The 19,357-nt window shown below is 40.8% G+C and overlaps 1 protein-coding gene across 4 annotated transcripts in view; it reads left to right on the plus strand.

Annotated features, from left to right (window-relative positions):
• LOC109634879 (phospholipid-transporting ATPase ABCA1) overlaps positions 1–19,357 on the plus strand; it is a 162,965-nt gene that overhangs the window by 140,966 nt on the left and 2,642 nt on the right. For all 4 annotated transcript variants that reach the window (XM_020095670.2, XM_020095672.2, XM_020095668.2 and 1 more), the window contains 3 exons: positions 1,840–1,943; positions 3,285–3,377; positions 14,213–14,456. In XM_020095670.2, coding sequence (XP_019951229.2) covers positions 1,840–1,943; positions 3,285–3,377; positions 14,213–14,456 — 441 coding nt within the window. The remainder of the gene's footprint in view (positions 1–1,839; positions 1,944–3,284; positions 3,378–14,212; positions 14,457–19,357) is intronic.

Genomic DNA, 19,357 nt, shown 5'->3' on the forward strand with positions numbered 1-19,357 from the left:
AAAGAGAAAATAAGTTATGGGGGAAATTTGCAAATCCTCCCTGACTTAGCTGGAGGATTACAAGCACATTACTTGTGGATGAGCAGGGTGTGTATTTCAGAGGTCACTTACTGATCATGTTTTAATTCACATTCTCAGGGAAGAACCATAAAACACAGAAGTCGTATGTATTTAATTCATATTCATCAGGACTTAAATCTGAAGGCTGAATAATTCTCTCTAGTGATGGAAGATTAATGAACGCATGACTCAGAATTTATTGCATCACATGCTTTTAATGAAGTGGCTTTTATATGAATAAGGAAGTTATGGGGGCTTTGAGGACTCCCTGAGTATGAATTTTCATTACCATTATTGCACATTTGTACTTGCAACCCCAGTTTCACCCGTTAAACCTCATAGTCAAATAAAGCCGAAATACAGAATTGAAAATCAACATTTTTTTTTGTCAGTTCGTACCCTCAAATAACCTTAAACGTCAAACAGATTGGTTTTTATATATGTTGCATGTAAACTGTAGTAAATGCATGACTTTGCAGAATCACAATTATTTCCATTTACTTTACAACCTTTAGATAAACTGAATAAATCATTGAGGGGTGACGCTCAACAACATAGAGTCAAACTCAAACTATTTCAGAATATAACCTTAAAATGCCAAATAAGATATAGTTGTGCTAAATATTACAACTAAAATAACTAAGTGCCAAAATGTTAAGTAAACAGATAAAACAATTGCATTTGGAATTTGGAAGGATTTACATCACTAATAATGCCCCTTCTAACAATTTTCATCATGTAATGATTATTCCATAATAAATGACATTTACTGAATTATCTCTCCAGCCATTTCTGTTTCCTGGCTCAGTTTACAGGCTGCACAGCTCCCCTATTCCAAACCTCCTTATTTACTCGGCTGAGCATGGCCAGCCTTTACTTTGAGACAGCGGGATAATGTGTTGTCAGTGTCTGTGTCAGTTTCAGCATTGTGCTCGATCCCAGGGAGCCCAGGCGGCCTTGAGGCAGTGCCACGTAGGGTTTGCACAGGGACACATTGGGCACAGTGATGGAAATGCCCCATGGGATTTGTAGGATTCTGCTAGTGAGGGAGAAGCAGGCCTGGAACAAAACCAGGCAATGGACAGAGTACTGTCACTCTCTAATCGTGCATGGACAGACTGGCCCTGAGGAAAATGAAACAGCAAGTCACTGTGTCACTGTGTGTGTGTTTCTGTGTGTAGATTGCTTCAGAATATGTCTCCATTGTGTCTGCATGTGTATATTCTGGAATAACTCGGATGTTATCTATCTACTGAACCTGTGTGTGTTTTATGTCTCTTACATCCGTCCGTACTGTCTCTCCTCTCTTGTGTGTGTTCACTTACACAGATGGATGACAAATTAAATGAACATTAAGCATCCTATTAATGTACTGGTCTTAGTCTTCTGGCCTTTACTGGATACATTGTTCAAGTTATTCCCTCTTATGATGTTGTAATGTAATCACATCTAATATCGATACAATAATCCACAGTTTTCAGTTGTGTTGACATTTGTTCACTTATTTATTGCTGCTCATTTTAGCAGGAGGCGGAACATGACGTATAGATTCTACTGCCACACGGGCATCGGCTCTTAATGCAAAAGCCCTCAAATCTCATTGTCTTTCCACCTTTTTTTGTATCCTGAGATATAAGTCTTCTAGTTTTGCCTCCATCTTGAGTTAGAAACATCATTAACACAGCCAGTAGACCTCCCATGATGTCCTACATCCCCCCCAGAAAATGTGCGAAAGTAATATCTAATGGAAGCTGTTTTAAGAGTAACTGTTTATTGCAGGATGAGCCGACTACTGGGATGGATCCTAAGGCCCGCCGTTTCTTATGGGACTGCATCCTGAGTGTCATCAGAGAGGGACGCTCAGTCATTCTCACTTCACACAGGTGAATAATCACTCTTTATCTGTCGATCGTCTCCTAGGATTCAAACTTCACTCACTCAAATGTTTGGACTTGTCACAGAGAAAGCAGAGACACCAAATTGTCCATAAACTGAATGTGCGCTGTCAATATCCCAATTATAATTGATTTGAGTTCCACTATAGTTGAAAGATATTGTTTCCTGTGCAGCAGTTGCCATTTGTTGCCAGAATCACATTTACTGCTCGAAAGCTTTCATGAAGCATGAGGGCATATTGACGGACTGGTGCCTTTTTTTTTCCAGCATGAAAAGAGAAAACTGTCAATATCAGCGCTGGAGTCTTTTCATTATCCAAGATTTCTTGGAGCAAAGTTTACTTTCACAACTTTGTTTTCATTGGAGAAAAAATTATTAAATTCCTCATTTCTTTGGTAAAACTTAAAACTTGATGGCCCGAGTAGATATGGAACATTTAACGATTCACATGCCCATTCATGTTCCCAAATTGCCTGAGTGTTAGTGCCATCCGTGTTCCTGGCAGCTCATGTGAATAATCTATGCTGCTGTTTTGTTTTGGAACATATTACCCTCATTACACGTGTTGCCTTCATCGAGAAATAAAAGCAATTGTTGTTGTCCCAGGCAGTGTGGCAGAGCCGCATCCAATTGTCCATGGCACGACCAGGTGGTTGTGTTTTGTTAAGTGGCAGATTCACCAGGTTTTACAAAGTCATAATCCTAATTGTGCAATTCCTCAGAAGGGCCTCACAGGTTTTGCCTCGAATACAAATGACTCCAGCTCCAGCAGAAAAAAATGAGACAATGAGAGTTACAGATGGTCCCTTCCTGTCCCTCTAATGACCAAATATGTTGTCCATTCGAGTATTGAAGTTGACATGCAAGAATGCTGAAACCTAAACTTTAATTTGAAATTAGCAAAAATCTCTATATATCTATAAATGTATCAGTTAATATCAACAAAATATGGAAGTTGATATAGTCTAGTAGTTGAAGGAGAAGGACAGGCATCACAAAAATCCCATAAATATCCCATTTTCCAAAAATCAATGTTTAGAAAAAAGTGAGTTGGAAGTCGTTGGAAAGAGATAATCCGCAATGTTTTTTTAAGATGCATAGTTTCTTCAGTATTAAAATAATTCCGTACACAGTCTTGCACCATTACCTTTTCCCTTTTTTGAATGTTCTAATGTACTTTTGGACTATATATCTTGAAAACAAAGCACCTGACCCAGTGTTCGAATTTGGAATAAAAAGTGACAGCCTTTGTCTCTAATCTGTAAAGGGACCCAAATATCTGGTTTTACTGCTAAATCTCATTTATGTCCCCTTCTTTCTTTCAATAGTATGGAGGAGTGTGAGGCGCTGTGCACACGCATGGCCATCATGGTTAATGGCAGCTTCAAGTGTCTCGGGAGCATCCAGCATCTGAAGAGCAGGTAAGGGTCCTTGCTTTCCGTCCAGTGTATCAAACCCAGAGTTGAATCCAAGAAGAAAGGAAAACACAAAAAATTCTTTGAAGCTTCTTGTATTGAGATGAAAGAAATCCTCGCCTCTCACCGAGGTGCTCTGTTATTTATACTGTATATATAAATAACATGACCGTGTATATTGGCAATAAAAAAACAGTATGATTCAAGTTTTTTCAGGGAAGAAAATAAAATAATGCATATTCTTATTTCACTATTTATTGCTGCAACAAAAACAAGAAGGGCTGTGCATCGTGCCGAGAGAATAATACAATTTATCAACTATACAGCTCTAGCTGAACTTCACAAACTCAGCAATGTGATTATTATTAAAGGAATTGTTTTCGGTAAATATTCTTATTTGCTTTCTTGTAGAGATTCTCTCACTTTACTTTCTGTATGATGAATAGAAAACTATACCTTCCGAAGGCAATCATGACTACTGCATTCCAGCAGTTAACTATTCAACCAGTCGATTAATCATTGGGGAGATTGTTCTTCTGACCCTTGATGTGCGGAGAGAGAGAGGGACATAGGTGGCATCACGTCAAACAGACGCATGATGCATACACATTAAAAAATATCTCTTGCTTTAAAATCACGCATGGCAGAGAGAGGATGCACAGTGTGAAAGATAATCGAGTAGTCTGTGAAACCCCTGTAGCCTTTAAGATTTTAGATTTCTTAAATTTGGAATTGTCTCGATAACATATTAATTTGTTGTGTTTACTTGTACGATTCTAGCCTCGTGTGTTTTGGTTGACGAAGCTAAAGACGTCCCCTCTGTTAGAGTCGACCCATCAACACAATTGCATTGATTTCACATGAAAAGATCCATATATGAAGCCAGTGTGCAGACGGTCTAGTCTGTGTTCCAAATCTCTGGCCATTATCTCAGTTCCACAATTGTTTCCCTCCAGACCCATAAATTCTATTTCCACCATCCCTGTCCTTATGCACACTCCTAATAGGCTTTGTACACGGCTCTTAATGTGTTTTGCTGTGTCTCCATCACAGATATCTCCCACCCTTAACTCTTAGCACTCAGCGCCACTCTCTGATATTCAGCTGACATTTCCCAAGGCCAGCACTTATGCCCCGAGCCCTGCGTGTAACAGTGAGGGCGATCCATTATCTTAGGTACAGTGTGGTGACATTAGTACCACTCCAATGTGTGATCTTGTAAGAGGAAGGACATTACACTCACTGCACACACAAGGACCACACTCACGGCAGGAATATGTGGTGGCAATCGCTGGGTGGAGAGAGAGATCAATGCACCTGGGATGAGGGGTGGAGCAGACCATTTTTCAAGTCGTACAGGGGATTAGGGGAAAAGGCCTGGAACAGCAAGGAGGGGGCAACGGTGTCAAGGGTATTTCCCATCACCAGCTTTAATGTCATATCATTGGCTGTGCTTTTAGATCACTTTGGGGAGTGAAAAGGCTGAAAGGAGAGGGAGAATGAGTGAAAGTAGAGAGGAAAAGGGCTAAAATGGGAGAATGATGTACCAATCAGTGCGTCCCAGATGTTGCAGTAATAGACGGATCCTTTGTGTCGATTACATCCTGCCTGTAGGTGGGAGAGCCGGGTGGTGTAAATAGTTTATGAACCACACGGGAGGTATTGGATAAGTAAGAGCTAAGGGGGGGAGGCAAACTGCAGCGAGGAGAACAGAGGGTTAACACGTGTCCTACTTCACTCTACATGCTATCAGGTAACAGGGAATCGCACTTCACAAGACAAGCGTGTGAGAGGACTCCAGATAAGCATGACGTCGACACCAATTTCTGCCGTGCTTATTTTAGATCTCGCATTGACAATTAACATGCCGCAGAAATGCTATCGCTTAGTTCTCGCCACGCAGTGAATAATTTCTAATTAAGCGTCCCTATCTCCGCAGCGCTTTGTGTAATTAATGTTTCATGAGGTGTGGGACCCTGTTAATGACTGAAAAGGCAATTAAGGACTGTCTCCTCTGTTTTCTTTTCTCGTCACTATCCCACCACATGTTTGTGCTGCCATGTTGGCTCCCCCACCCCGCACGCACCCCTCCCTGTTTTAGTAGCACGTGATCCGCGATCATTTAAGTCGCGCCTCATCAATCCAGCTTTGCACAGGTGAAACGCCGTACGACCAATATTTCACGTTCGCGTCTATAATGTGGTCACAGAGGGGCTGAGTCTCACAAATGCACAAGCTGTCGCCGGTTTGCAGATGGGAAGAGTTCCATCAGTCGGCAGGGGTGTGTGGGAGGGGCTCAGGCAGGTTGCATGCACCATTGTCAGACGCCGTGAGCAGCTGACCTGCAACGCTGGTGGGGGTCTGCCTCCTCCTCCCACCTCCAACGACACCACCCCCAACTTCTCCATCTCTTTTTCATCACGAGCCCCTGAAAAGAGTGCAGAATCTCACCGCGGGGCAGCGCTCACATTTTGACCCCCCATTGCTCATATGTAATACATGTTCACCCTCCCCCATCACCCCCTCCCAATACTCATCTCCTTGAAAACCCTCTCACCACATTACTCTTATTTATTCCTCCTGTGCTGGCTGCTGCTCTCAGGTGGCGAGGTTTCCAAGCACAGCCATCCACGTGCTTGTTAGTGCTGCCCCCTTTAGTCCAGTGGTAACCTTGTCTTTATCACTAAGATGCCCCCTCTGCTGCTTTAACAACCCCTCTGTGAATCAATCAAATCAGCCAAAATAATCCATTTGAACTGCTGGAGAGGTGATTGGCGTGTGAGAGGAGCTGGGGATATAGTTTGGGTGGTGGAATCTAAAGTAGGAGAGTGGCCATTTTAAGAAACTCATTTCTTATCTACCTCTACGGTTGTTAAAAACATCCTCCTCTCCTGTCCTGATACTGAGCCCCTCAAATCAATCACGCTTTGAGGACTTTATGAAAGCTTGACAGAGAAAAAAACGAAGTTTAAAAAACATTTGCAAAAGGCTGTAAATAGTGCTTCAGCATCACAGTGTGTATGGTATGAAAGTTCCCAGGTGTTAAGTAAACCCAAATGAAGTGGAGGAACCAATAAAAGCAGCTTCAAAAGCTCCCCCTATAATCTTGTCAGTTTGGAAGGCCACCCACTAGCCGATGCAGGATTTTTCCACTGATTGATATCATTCATTTTCCCGGCTTCATAGAGTACCTCCAGTAAGTACACACCACAGCCCGGAGTCTTATTTTCTCCTTGCTTAAAGCACGTCATGTTATAAAAGTACGGGGTAAAGTGCCTTTAATGCATTAAGGTAATGCACTGTGGGCGCAGAAGAGTTTTTTTTACAAGAGCAGCGTCTAAAAGTTTGGATCGATCCCCCAGAAGTTGACGTGGAGAAGTCCAATAAACTTCCTCTGCGTCAGCTCTGCAGGTGTACCATTAACAAAATAGTTTACGGCTTTTAAGTATGTGTCACCGACAAAGATGGATGACAAAATCATTCTCCGTACAGTTTACAATGCATCAGCAATGTAGGTGTAATTAAGACACACAGATGGTATACTGTGCATGTACTGTATGTATCTCTGAGGCTTCTGCAGCATGCAACATCTTTTATGCTTGATGGATCTCAGGAAGCTTAATTTATGACGGTGTGTTTCTAGGACAGATATTAGATTTTGCTTTAAATCGAATATTCTGCAAGAATCTACATAAAGTCCTTCAATGTCTGCATCAGGTGCTATATATCCTGGTATTTTATTAGCTCCTCATCCAAGTATACATGCCTGCAGTAATAACTTTTACAGGCCAGATGATGGCCTTCATGTTAGATTACTTTGGATACACAATCCCGTAGGCAAACACCTTGTAAATACACTCTAACATAGACTCAGTCCGACACCGCTAATCACTGAAAACTGTCACCAAGGGCACATCAAGGTCACGAGTACACTCTCTCTGCTCGTATTGAGACTACTAAACTTTGTTACTTGAAGGCAGCACCGTTTCCCGCACAACCGTGATACATTACACGATTAAATGAACACATAACCAACACTTGCAGTTTTTCAGGTCGAAATCTGTGATAAGTACAGATGATGATCTATGTGCCTTGTTATTCTGTCACAGGACACTGAACATATTGGTTCAAAGATAACCAGTAGAGATTTGTCGTGTTAATTTGTGCACCACTCTTTTTCTACATAAATGCTCTATAAGCGCACAACTGATGGTCTAGTGATTGATAACGGGAGCAATGTTGAGGCAATAGAGCAAACAATCATTGATGTAAAAAATACATGTTTGAAAATATCAAATGCAAATGTTTTATACACATTCAACACATTTGTCATTATTTAAGGATAAATACATGTTTTGGTGAGAAACTCTGAACAAAGACATTATTACTTTTCCCAAGCAGGTCATGTTTTGTCTGAATTATTTTTTGGTTTGTTTGTTTTAGCGGTTTGCAGAATTGTGAATTGCATACTGTGATAATGATCCGGATGTATCAGATCTAAATACGTGTTTATGCAATATGGTGCTTAAGTGGAGACACGGCCTCTCTGAGTTTTATTGGTATTTATTGATTTATGTTTTTCAAGACAACTCAAAATACAAGTTTTAACCCTGATCTATATAATATTTTAACTCACGTTGTGATGCATTCTTACATTGAAAAACCTACAATTACCGATCAGACAAAAGGTCACATACCCATCCACCCATCAACCCCCTCGGTCCTCATCCCGACTGTGGAGCTCCCACCTGGAGCTCTGTCAGCCCCCCTTCCAGGTACTAAGGAAGTTTTTTGGATGACTTCCTGCCTGATCAAAGCATCAGACCACCGTGGCCACACCATGACCTCTTGCCCCGCGTCCGCCCTCCCCCCCGCGGACACAAATACAAGGTTTGGCAGTGGTGAGGGTGACCTTTCTCTACTCCCTCAGATGAAGGAAGGCTGCAGAATTATTTTCTGCCTGTCATGCCCTTATCTGTGTCTGGCTGCTGTTTGTTTTAAATTACATGGAAGAATGACTTTCCAGTGGACCACGGGAGAGGATTGAGGAAGAATAATAAAAATGAAGACGAGCGAGCTGCGGCACTGACATTACAGTGACTCTGCCATGCTGTGTTGAGCCGCTGTATATCTGGAATGTAATATGTAGGATTAGTTTGGACCATGTGGTGCAGCGTTGACTTCAAGCATTAACCATTAGTTATTTTTCCTCTACAGTTGGATTCAACCTCAAATAGCAAAGATCTTGCTTTTATTATTATTTATATGAATTATCTGTTTCAAGCATGCCGTGCTATTGTTGTGACCATGCAGTACAGTGCAGCCTCTGCTTAAAGATCCGATCCTACCTATCCCGACGCAGTCAGAGTTTATTTGAGGAGAAACAAGACAGTGTATCAGATGAAAGAAGTTGTTTTTGCTGTGAATTTGAAGGCAGACTGAAAAGGATGAATATGAAAGAAATATTTTTTCCCAAAGTGCCGCCTGAAGTCCCTGTGTACCCGCACAGAGAGAGGAAATAAAAGAGCAGTAGGGAGGCAGAGAGACTGAGAAGCTAATTGATAAAACCCCTTTACTGTCGCTAACAAGCAGCATTTCATTACCCACACGCTCTCCAAACCATTTCGCCAAACGCCTTTGCCACAGTGCTTCCTGTCCTGATTGGATTTTAGTTTTTGGCTGAGCTTTCGGGTCCTCGGACAATGCACGTTTTTTGAGCCAGAAACTGTAATAAACACAGGAGGATTATGGTCACAGTGTTCATTGGGTGATGGATTAAGCTTGATGTGTGGCAATGGCGCCGATGTTGTGTTGGTAGCGGTGTCTGATTGCAGACTGTGTCATTGCCCCATCTTATGAAAAATCATCCTAAATTATGCAGCTTTACACAATAGGATGCACAATAGGATCAGTGTTCCGGGCCGTACTTAATGTAAAATGATTTTGCAAATAAAAGAAGTGCTTTTGTTCCGGAGGCAGGTGGATACAAGTATTAGGTCTTTACATTTTAAATAAAGTAAAACATGGTCAGATGTCTTAAGGGACAGTGAAAGTTACAGTTGTTTGCAGATTTGTCTCATTTACCAAATCTTGCTGCTGCTGAAGGATGCTAGTGGCTTTATTGCCCTTGATTGTTGCAAATCTTGAAGTAGGCACTTGTTATAAATTTGATTTATTAATAGATGAATGGTGCTAATACTGGTGTGTCTCATGTCCACAGCTTTAGCATTATTCTTCTCCACATTTAGTTTGGACTCAATCATAACTTTTTTGTATGAGGCGAACAAGGTGTTTTGGCTTCATCTTTGGGGAGAAGTCGTGTTGTCGACAGAAAGCAGACCTCTGTCAGATGATTGGACAGCTGTGGTTGGTTCATAACATAGCAGCACATCAGGAATGTATTTTGTCTCTCAATTATTCCGTGCTTTATATACCTACATCAGTATATTGCAGTCAGTTCTTTGACAAATGTTAAGATCCAAGAACTTGACAGATGAAATCCATTTTTTCTTTGTCTCAGTGAGGACCTAGGCAGCAGCGTCCTGAATCAGCTGCTGCTCAATTTTTTAAAGAAATCTATAGACTCACCTTTATAGTAGTTGACTAAGGATAAATAAGTTTTCCACATTCTGCTGAGACATAAAGTTCTTTAATCATTGATTTGTTCTTAAGGTTATTTATTTGGTTGAAATCCAATTCTTGCTACGTTAAGATTTCTGGCTTGGTTTGCGGAGCGTCTGCATGACGTCAGTCTCCAGGGCCTGTGGGAACACACCTGAGAGAAGAGACATGTTGACGAATGTGGAAGATCTGAGGACGTGCAATTGGAAGCATTTTGCAAAAGCCTGCTGGCAGAATATCAAGGCAGCAGCAGGAGGACGATTTCAGATGATGTCCTCCACGGTTCTCTGGTTGATAGGATCAAACTCTTTTCTGATACTTGATTCTAAGTGAATACAAGACCAACACACGTCCTGTTTCTAATGCGGAGGCTCTGAGTGCTTGTTGAATTTTTCCGAATGTTGGCAGATGAAAGTTCAGAGGCTACTGACACAGTAGGGTGCATTAGCCTGTTGACGATAGTTCAAGTAAAACATATGAATTTCAAAATGCTTGGCTAGATGTTAGAGAAAAATAACCACCTTTTATTTCTCACTTTGAAAATACGAATGTGAAATTTAATGAAACTGAAGGTTTGTTTCCCGCCTTTGAGTTCAGCGTGTCGACGTGTCTCCATGGAGATGTTTTCTTACCAGAGACAAACTTCATCCCTGTGAATACAATGACATCAACACATTTAAGTATTAATACTGAGTTGAAATACAAGCTCATTGACTGAGACAGGAGATACGGCAGCTTTGAGAGGGAGGACATGAATTGTTTTCAGTGATTTTTGAACACAGATATGATCAGAGAGAGAGCGACATCAGTCACCTTAGAAATGTTCGGGCCCTTGGCGATGAATGACTCCGGAGTGTTTCCTTTGTTGTGTGTGGGCTCAGTCACATGCTGAGTCAGTGCGTAGTTCTCGAGAGCACGCCACGGTTCTTCAGTGCCTCTGTCCTTAGGATTGTGAAAATGGACAATAAAATTACAGACAAAAACGACACCTTCACAGTCAGCTCAGAAAAACTGTGGCTTATTGGTTTTTAGGAACTTTATACCCTAAACTCAACCAAATCGTAAACATATGTTGACATACTTTTTAAGAGCAATAGCAATTCTGTGCAGTAACATACAGGTAACCACTCCTTTATTTTAAAGTACAGTTTTTATTAGTCTCATATTCATTGACTGTATTATGCCATATTTTAAATTTAACTTTAAATTTATTTCGGAAGTAGCACCTCATTGCACTTCTTTCACTTGAACAATGACAAAAACAGGCTCTCTATTCTCTTCTATTGTCTTACTCTGTTTATTTGTAGAACACATGAATAACTGTGTGTAATTTGTTATGAGCTGTAATACCAGGGTCATTTTTGAGGCCGTGTTTTTATGATTCTTTTCTCACTTTTGGCCGACAAATCCCCAACTGCATTGAAACGACCAGTATTTCATACGGATGTGCTGCAGGGCTAAGGTCAGTGTGACGTACGATTAGGAACGGTTGAAGGGCTGTCCACCGGGCTGCTGCTTAATGAAGTGCTAACATCCAGATACTCGCTGTGAGGTGTGCTACATAATATGTCTCAGAGTTTCATGGTGGATGCTTTTGATCACCCGTGGTGTGCAGCCTCTGAGAAGATCAGAGTGCAGGCACAGCTCTCAGATCCCCCCTATATAAGCTGGAAGCTGGTTGTGGAAGGATTGCGTGATAGCAGCTCTTTTGCATCATATAGAAAAGGAAATCGTTCAGTCATTGCTGCAAATTGTTGACATCCTTGTATATATCATTATCTCCTCCATGGAGATTATGTTTGTTTCTTTGTGGGACATTTCTGTTGTCGTTTTCACTATTTGCAGAGCATTTCTGTATTTTTATGTGTTGTGAATTTTTCCAGTGCACGTGGCGTCAAATTGATGAAATTGTTTTTCTTAATGTGCAGTGCGTTGAGCTCTCGCCCACCGTAGTCTAGTGGCAAGATTACATAGAAACAGCTGAATGGATTTCCATGAAATTTGGTGGAAGTGTTTATTAATTTTTGGTGTGTAGAGTATATTCAGATCAGGGATGGATCTAGGATTTTTTATTTTTCATTTTCTTAATCAGTGACACATTTCCCAGGGAAATAACTCTGGGATCATGGTGGAAAATTAGGCATATTTATGGGACTGATATCCACGTGTGTGAAAGTGATAGTCTTAATTTAATAGGACTGTTTGGACCTAGGCAGAGGTTTGTGCTCCACTAGCTTTGAGATACTTTTGTTTCCCCATATCACAGCTAATATTTAATGTGTGCATATATAGACGTTGCTATTTGCTGTTTAAATATTTTTTCCACTGCGGTATAAGACCACAAAACTAACACCAATGACTTTTTCTATTTCCTCACCTCAGGCTTTTGTCAGAACCAATTGCAGATCTTTTGACACATGAGGTTACAGGTTACATGGTTGTATTACAGCAGGTTATAGGTTTCAGATGTCAGCTCCTGTTGATGTATAACAGCCTGTATCCTACATCCTAAGATACTGCAAGAAAATTCTAGCCAGATTCAGACCCGCCAGTCGATTCACCATATCTAATCCAAAAAGCAGCATTTAAAAAGATACTTATGTGTTTTAAATGGAAATGAGTATTAAATAAGTAATTTCATGTACAATTTATGCACAGTTACACTATTTTTGCACTGTGGATTTCCATCAAGCAGTCACTTTTTAACCAAAGAGCCTGTGCTACCCATGGGGTCCAGTCATTGTGCTTCTCAGCACCAGCAGAGAGCTCCACTCTCCCTCTCACTCCCTTTGGGATCACGCAGGCCTGCAGTTTATTCACCATATCGCTAATTGCCACTAAGGGGGCCCGTGACTCTCGTTGCATATAGCTCAGCACTAGCCCACAATGGACATTTCCATGAGTAAATCCAACATTAGGGAATTAATTAGGTAGAAAACAATGGGTCATAAGAGTGCTAACGACAGAATAACAAGGCACAGAGTCTTATTCTGTGCTCACTAGACGTGGTATACAAATGGGTAGATGCAGAACGCTAATTAGCTTTAGAGCTTAGCTACGGCCCATTTTCATCAGTGACAACTCTTTATGTGCAGGATATTGTTCATGTTGTAAAGTTTTACCAGTAGAGCATGTTGACATGTTTTCAGAACAGTTCCAAGCATTCATATCTGCATTATTTATCATGTTGAAACCATCTCTTATATAGTTTTTCTGTTATTCTTTCGACTTTTTTCATGTTAAAATTATTGAAAGCAGCAATAACTGATTTCTGTCACCTCAGGGCAGTGAAACATGTAAACACATCACTTGCACACAATCACCTAGATATTATTGTCACTAGCAGTTGTGTATTTCGACCCAAATCCAACACGCTTTCCGTTTTTTGTGTCTGAAGCTGACCCAAGTCTGATGTTTACCACAAAAAACAAATACACGCAGTCTGAACAAATCCGGTCAGGTTGGGTCCGGTATCCATGCTCTCATTCATGTCCATATCACTGAGCAACATTCTTCTTGTATTTCTCGAGGCTTTTGCAGATTTAAATCCATTATCATCCTTTTAAGTCTGTTTTGGTTTCCAATAGCCCCTGAGGGAAACATCTGGCTCTTGGTTTCTAAGACCTGTTTATGCTGAAGACAGATGCCTGCTGCTGCTTGAAGCAATGTCAATGAGTGTTGAGTCTTAATGGTGACGTAAAAGCAGTAAAACGAATCAGAAATTTGCTTAAACTCTCTTTTGAGCTGCAGAGTTCAGTGATTCACTTCCATAAATGTATTGTTTCAAGTGACCTCTTTAACATTACATGCAATTTGAACCATTATTCCCAACAGAACATATTATTTTGTGCAGCTTATGGGTGTCTCATGAGTTATTGCTCTCTTGTTTCTGTTGTTTTGACCCTGTAAAAACTGATATCCTGTGTTTCTCTGCTTATTACTTGATACGAATGAATGCTTTCCTTTTCATTTGCTGGAAGGACATAGTTTTTGTATGTACTTTTATGTGACCTAGCCACTTTAAAGGTAGAAAAGTTTACTTAGCTGTTATTGTTCTCCTGAAGCTGCTTTTGCTCTCAACTGCTTGTGACTCACCTTTCCTCCAGCTCAGTGCACCATGTAATGACCACAGGAGAGAAGTTATTACTGACCAGCAGTTGTTTGCTTGTTTGTCGCCCTGTCTTTGAACTGAATGCTTATCTGAGCACGCTCCTCTCTAGATTTGGAGATGGCTACACGGTGATCGTGAGGGTCGGGGGCTCCCCTCCTGTCTTGAAGCCCGTCGAGGACTTTGTGCAGCAGACCTTCCCGGGCAGCGTCCTGAAGGAGAAGCATCACAACACGCTGCAGTATCAGCTGCCGTACACACAGGGTGCACTGGCCACCATCTTCAGCCTGTTCACCAGCCACCAGCAGGGGCTCGGTGTGGAGGACTACTCTGTGTCACAGACCACTCTAGATCAGGTAAGGCCTGTGGAAACTCTATTATTGTTTGTTTGTTTCACTTTTTAAGTATTACTGTGTTATCATTCCATGATTCCAGCTGTTGAAATCACCCCTGGAAATAATTTCTTTAGATTTCGGAAACCCTGACTTAACAGAGGAGCTAATTATTGAAAAATAAATATGACTTTGTTGTCTTCATTGTCTCTGGATCAAATAGACATTGTCCATCCATTGTTACTATTATAGAAAGCCAAATATTAACAAGGCCTTACCCACACAGAGTCCATGCTTTTGTAATAGATGCACATGTATTTAGGGTTGAGGTTTCCAATGAACAATTACACATAGTTAAAACTGTGAAAGACTTCTGCATTGCCTTAGGTGTTTGGTAATCTGAACTGGAAACATTATTTCCAAAGGTTTTTGTCAAGGCACAGATGCAGTGATGATTCAGTTTTTATTCAAATGCAGCATTATTCCTCCGAATCCAGAGGGGAGAGCTGTTTGTTCTTTACTTGGAGCTGAGCATGGAACTGGATTTGTTCAGTCATTGTTGTGATTATGCCTGGAAGCAAAACAAGAATTGTTGCTGGTTGCTGCTCGAACAGAAGCAGAGGATGTGCAGTTTGACTTAAGATTTCTCCTCTGACATAAGCAGAATTTAGGTGGGGTATCTGGGGTCATGTTCAATTGTGCTACTGTAGTTCTGTGGAGTAACGGCTCAGTTTAATAGATCATTAGGTCATTAATCAATGCATTTAGCATTTTAAGTGCGCTCGGTTAATGCAAGTCTGCTCATTCCAGGATAAGATTTAAAGATTTATCTCTGCCTACACATTGTCTTCTCCCATTTAGGCTGTCAGACTGACCAATGAGGACTACGCAGACTTTTGTGTTGCTATAGTTCAGCCACCAGCTCCCATTATTGATTAAGACTGAGATTATATATTTATTTATACACACACAAAGTTACCCCCCCAGACAGAGCCCATATTTTATTCCCGCCCAAGTGCACTAGCCAGCCCTGATTGTTGAGATATGGACTAGCTTCACCTTGTGTTTTCGAAATGGCCCCAGGGACCTGATGCGATCAGGCACTCTGAGGAGAGTGCGAGTGTGTCTGGTCTTGCAAGCCCGCCATTAGCTCAGCAGCAGATGACCAGGAGGGAGGTGAGGATGACCTCCGAGGGGTCCAGAAAGGTCATTGCTGCACTCCAGCATGTGGGGAAAAAAATTACCTCTTCGTGGATTGGAAAAAAAAAATCCAGACAGAGACGTGAGTGAGTGACTTGTCTGTGCATTGTTTTGCCTTGAGAAACTCAATGTTAATTCAAGATGAGGCCTTTTTTTTAACATTATTTAAATATATTACACCCTCAGGGGTAGATGATAAGAGGAAATGTTAAATGCTTTAACCCAGTTTGGTTTACCTTCAGATTTTAATACCATTACCTCTAACCTTGAGTAATGTCTTATCTCTAGTTCAAGAACTTACCCCACATTCTGCACTGGTCAATATTCACCAGATCAGAGGTAGTAAATAAATCATACTTGGACCAGAGGGGTCACAGAGGGGACGACTGAAGAACCTGTTGAGACCTAGACAATCACCTTTCAGCTGGTGATTTATAGAGAAGAGCCCTGACCTATAGTGTAACACCCGACTTGCACTACAATTAATATTGATCCACGCAGCCTGGAGCTCAGGCGTTATCGCTGATGGCTGAGACAGTGCACACCAGTCGGAGCATTTGAAAGGAAAATGTGACTTGTGGAAGCAGATTGTGTGGCAGGAATGTGGAGCATTTGCTTCTTTGTGTGTTGTCAATGGTCCATAATGTCACTTCTGTGCCGGTGAAACAGCTGATAGGTCCGTCACATGCGCTTTAAAACGATCTTTTGTTGAACTCAAACATGGATTAACTTTAATGCATTATGCCATTTTTTTAATTACTGCCTGTTACCATGAATATAATTTAGTGGCCGACTTTGAAGGAATTTCATTTTGGTTAGAAAACAGCCATCTTTAATAATGACCCCTACATTCTCAAGTTCTTTCTCAGCCAAGAACCCTCGATAAGGTAGAAAATATTCCCCACATTTATGTCCCTTGGAATAATTTGACATATTAGGCTACACATAATAGCCTATTTTTTACTCTTCTGCTTAGTTATTTAAAAGAACAACAAAGAGAAATGTCTAGGAAATATATTTTCAACATAGAATACCCATATGTCATGGTGATTTCAAGGGATGAATCTGGAAATTCCACGCACTTGAGAACCGCTGCTTTACCACTTTATTTTTTAGGATTTATTCAGGTCAAAATAAGTGTAAAAAACATCAGTAATGAAATAATTATACTGTTACACATGACAAAATGAATTACTTAGTTTTCCCTTTTTAAATACTCTTTAAAGTCTCATTACATCTCACAGTCAGTGTCCCATCACGGCAGTATGGGTGAACATGTGAACGGCATGTAGCTGTGCCATTTCACGTTGTGCTCGGACTCCTTTGATATAAAGGGGAAGTTAATCAGGTGATTCAATGTCCTTCACCTCCTCTGTTCTGCCTCAACGACCATCAAATAAACACCCAAATGCACCCTCTGTAATGTAATTAATGCCTGTATCCATCTGTTATTAAGAAAATGTCACTCAGTAGCACTGGTGCATGACTCTGCGGCCATGAATGGATGGTTGGCTAAATACAGAAAGTATATTAAGAGGAGAACCACATCTCTAAGCTGGGGATGGATTCACCACGGTTGTCTCAGTCAAAAACGCTGTCAGCTGCATCATTAAATCTCTTTCAGAAAGTCAGACACTAGCAGCGCTTATACATTATTTTACAGCCTTGACTATGAATACGAACTGCTGTGCATTCCTCGGCACATCAAGCCAATATCAGCCAGTGGCAGGGTCAGAGGCCGACAGAGATGGGCAGACGATGTATTTGTTGCAACTGTCATTCTCATCCTCTTCCTCATTCTCCCCTGATATGATGTCTTGACAACTCTGACCTTGATACACACTGCGGAGGGTCTCACATCACACAAATACATTGTGTGCTCTGGCCTCAGGCGTTCTGCAGGTGTGGCTCACCTCTTACTTACAAGGTATTCTCCTGTTCGACTACTTCCACACCAAACTAGCTGCCAGCACCAAGAGCGTACACCTGACAGTTTCTTTGTCCGAAAGCTTGTTGGTGCCCACTCTCAACAAAATGATATGTGAAGGAAAATCGTTATTTGTTTGAATGAAATCTGTTGTTTCTGTTTTAAAAATAGAGTGGATGGGTTTCCCAAAAACCTGTTCAACCTTAGAGAGAACTAATAACCATAATTCACCGTGGGATGATTTAAATCACAGAAGGAGATTGTCCAGGCCCGTTAATGACAACAAGAAATTGTTGGTGGTGGCATTTGGGTAGAGCACGCAGGAGTCAGGACATGAAATATGAATTCCACTGTACATTTTCCTGCTGTATTTTCACATGGGCTCACTCAAGCATTGTACTCAAGAGCTCATTCCTCATCACCACTGACTAGCTGCCCTTGTGCAAGGCTTTTGTCCTCCAACTGCTGCAGCTGCTCAGATGCTCTGTGAGCAGCAGACACCGAACAGGTTATTAACACTCAAATCTATGCATTCAAGATTACTTGTATAATTAATTTTATTGCATTGTTCCCAAGAAGTAGCTTGATGTTTAGGGAGGTATATTTAAGTGATTTCTTGCAAGGAAGTGGATGAAGAGATCGATATCACTCTCATGTCTCAAGTTTAGAGCTGAAGCCAGGTGAATTAGTCTAGATTAGCATGAAGAAAAACAGGAAACTAAGGAAAATAGGTGTTTACAAAATTAGAATCAATTTTATATAATTATTTGTGGGTTTTGAAGATGTTATGAGGTGTAAATACTTCTTGACTCCTGTGTCACTGCTGATCACAGTTACAGTTTTTGCCAAATTATATTTATATTTTTTCAACTTATATAAATAAATATAGCCTGATACATGAGCGATGAAAATGCCTGCTGTCCATATTTATCACTGGAAAACACAGGAAATGAAAAGCAGATTTATCACTTTAATTGAAAAACTAAAGTTTGCAAAGTCTAATAAGACTTTTTTCTCTGTCGTTAACATGACTTTATCAGGTTACAGATTATATTCATGGGCTAATTAAAAACAGAAGTTTCAAAGGCAGACGGGATTGATCTTTATTTCCTTGTCTTTATTTTCCGCAGCTTCTCATAAACGAAAACCCTGAAAAGATTATATTGTTCATTCCTGTTCATTTATGCTGCCCCGTGTATTATTCTCTGTCCCGTTTAATTTTGAGAAGGGTTTAATTCACATTGAGTCAGAGTAGTTTTTCATGGAAGTGGTCATTGAAATTTTGAAACACAATCTTATAATTCTCATTTTCTTTTATAATCACAGCCTCTGAAAAGCTTTGGAATGAAAAAGCAATGCTCTTATCATTTTGTATGATCCTCTTTGTTGCTTCTTTCTGCAGAGTTAAGATCTCTGTATAGTTTCACCACAGCTAATGCTAAGAGACCAAAAAAGAAAGCCTGGACTCCAGCGATGTTTACAGTGCAATGAAATACACACAGCTTTTTATGAACGCCTTCAGATTGATTTCTGTTGACATTAAATGGGCGTCACGGAGAGAAGAATGATTGTTTTATTCTCTTTCCCAGCTGGTCAAAGATGTCAAACTGACATTCACTGTGTGAGCCCAGACGCTTACTTGAGTCTTCACAGCCCTTGTTTAGCAACTCATTCACATGCAACTCATTCTGTACGGCCAGTTTTGTTTGTTCTAGAAGCATCGGGCAGAGGAGAGTAAAAATAAGATGAGCAGAGAAATATCTTCAGGGCCTTTTGATCCCGTGTGTGTTTTAACTGC

The sequence above is a fragment of the Paralichthys olivaceus genome, chromosome 22 (assembly GCF_024713975.1).
Source record: "Paralichthys olivaceus isolate ysfri-2021 chromosome 22, ASM2471397v2, whole genome shotgun sequence".
Lineage (NCBI taxonomy): Eukaryota > Metazoa > Chordata > Actinopteri > Pleuronectiformes > Paralichthyidae > Paralichthys > Paralichthys olivaceus.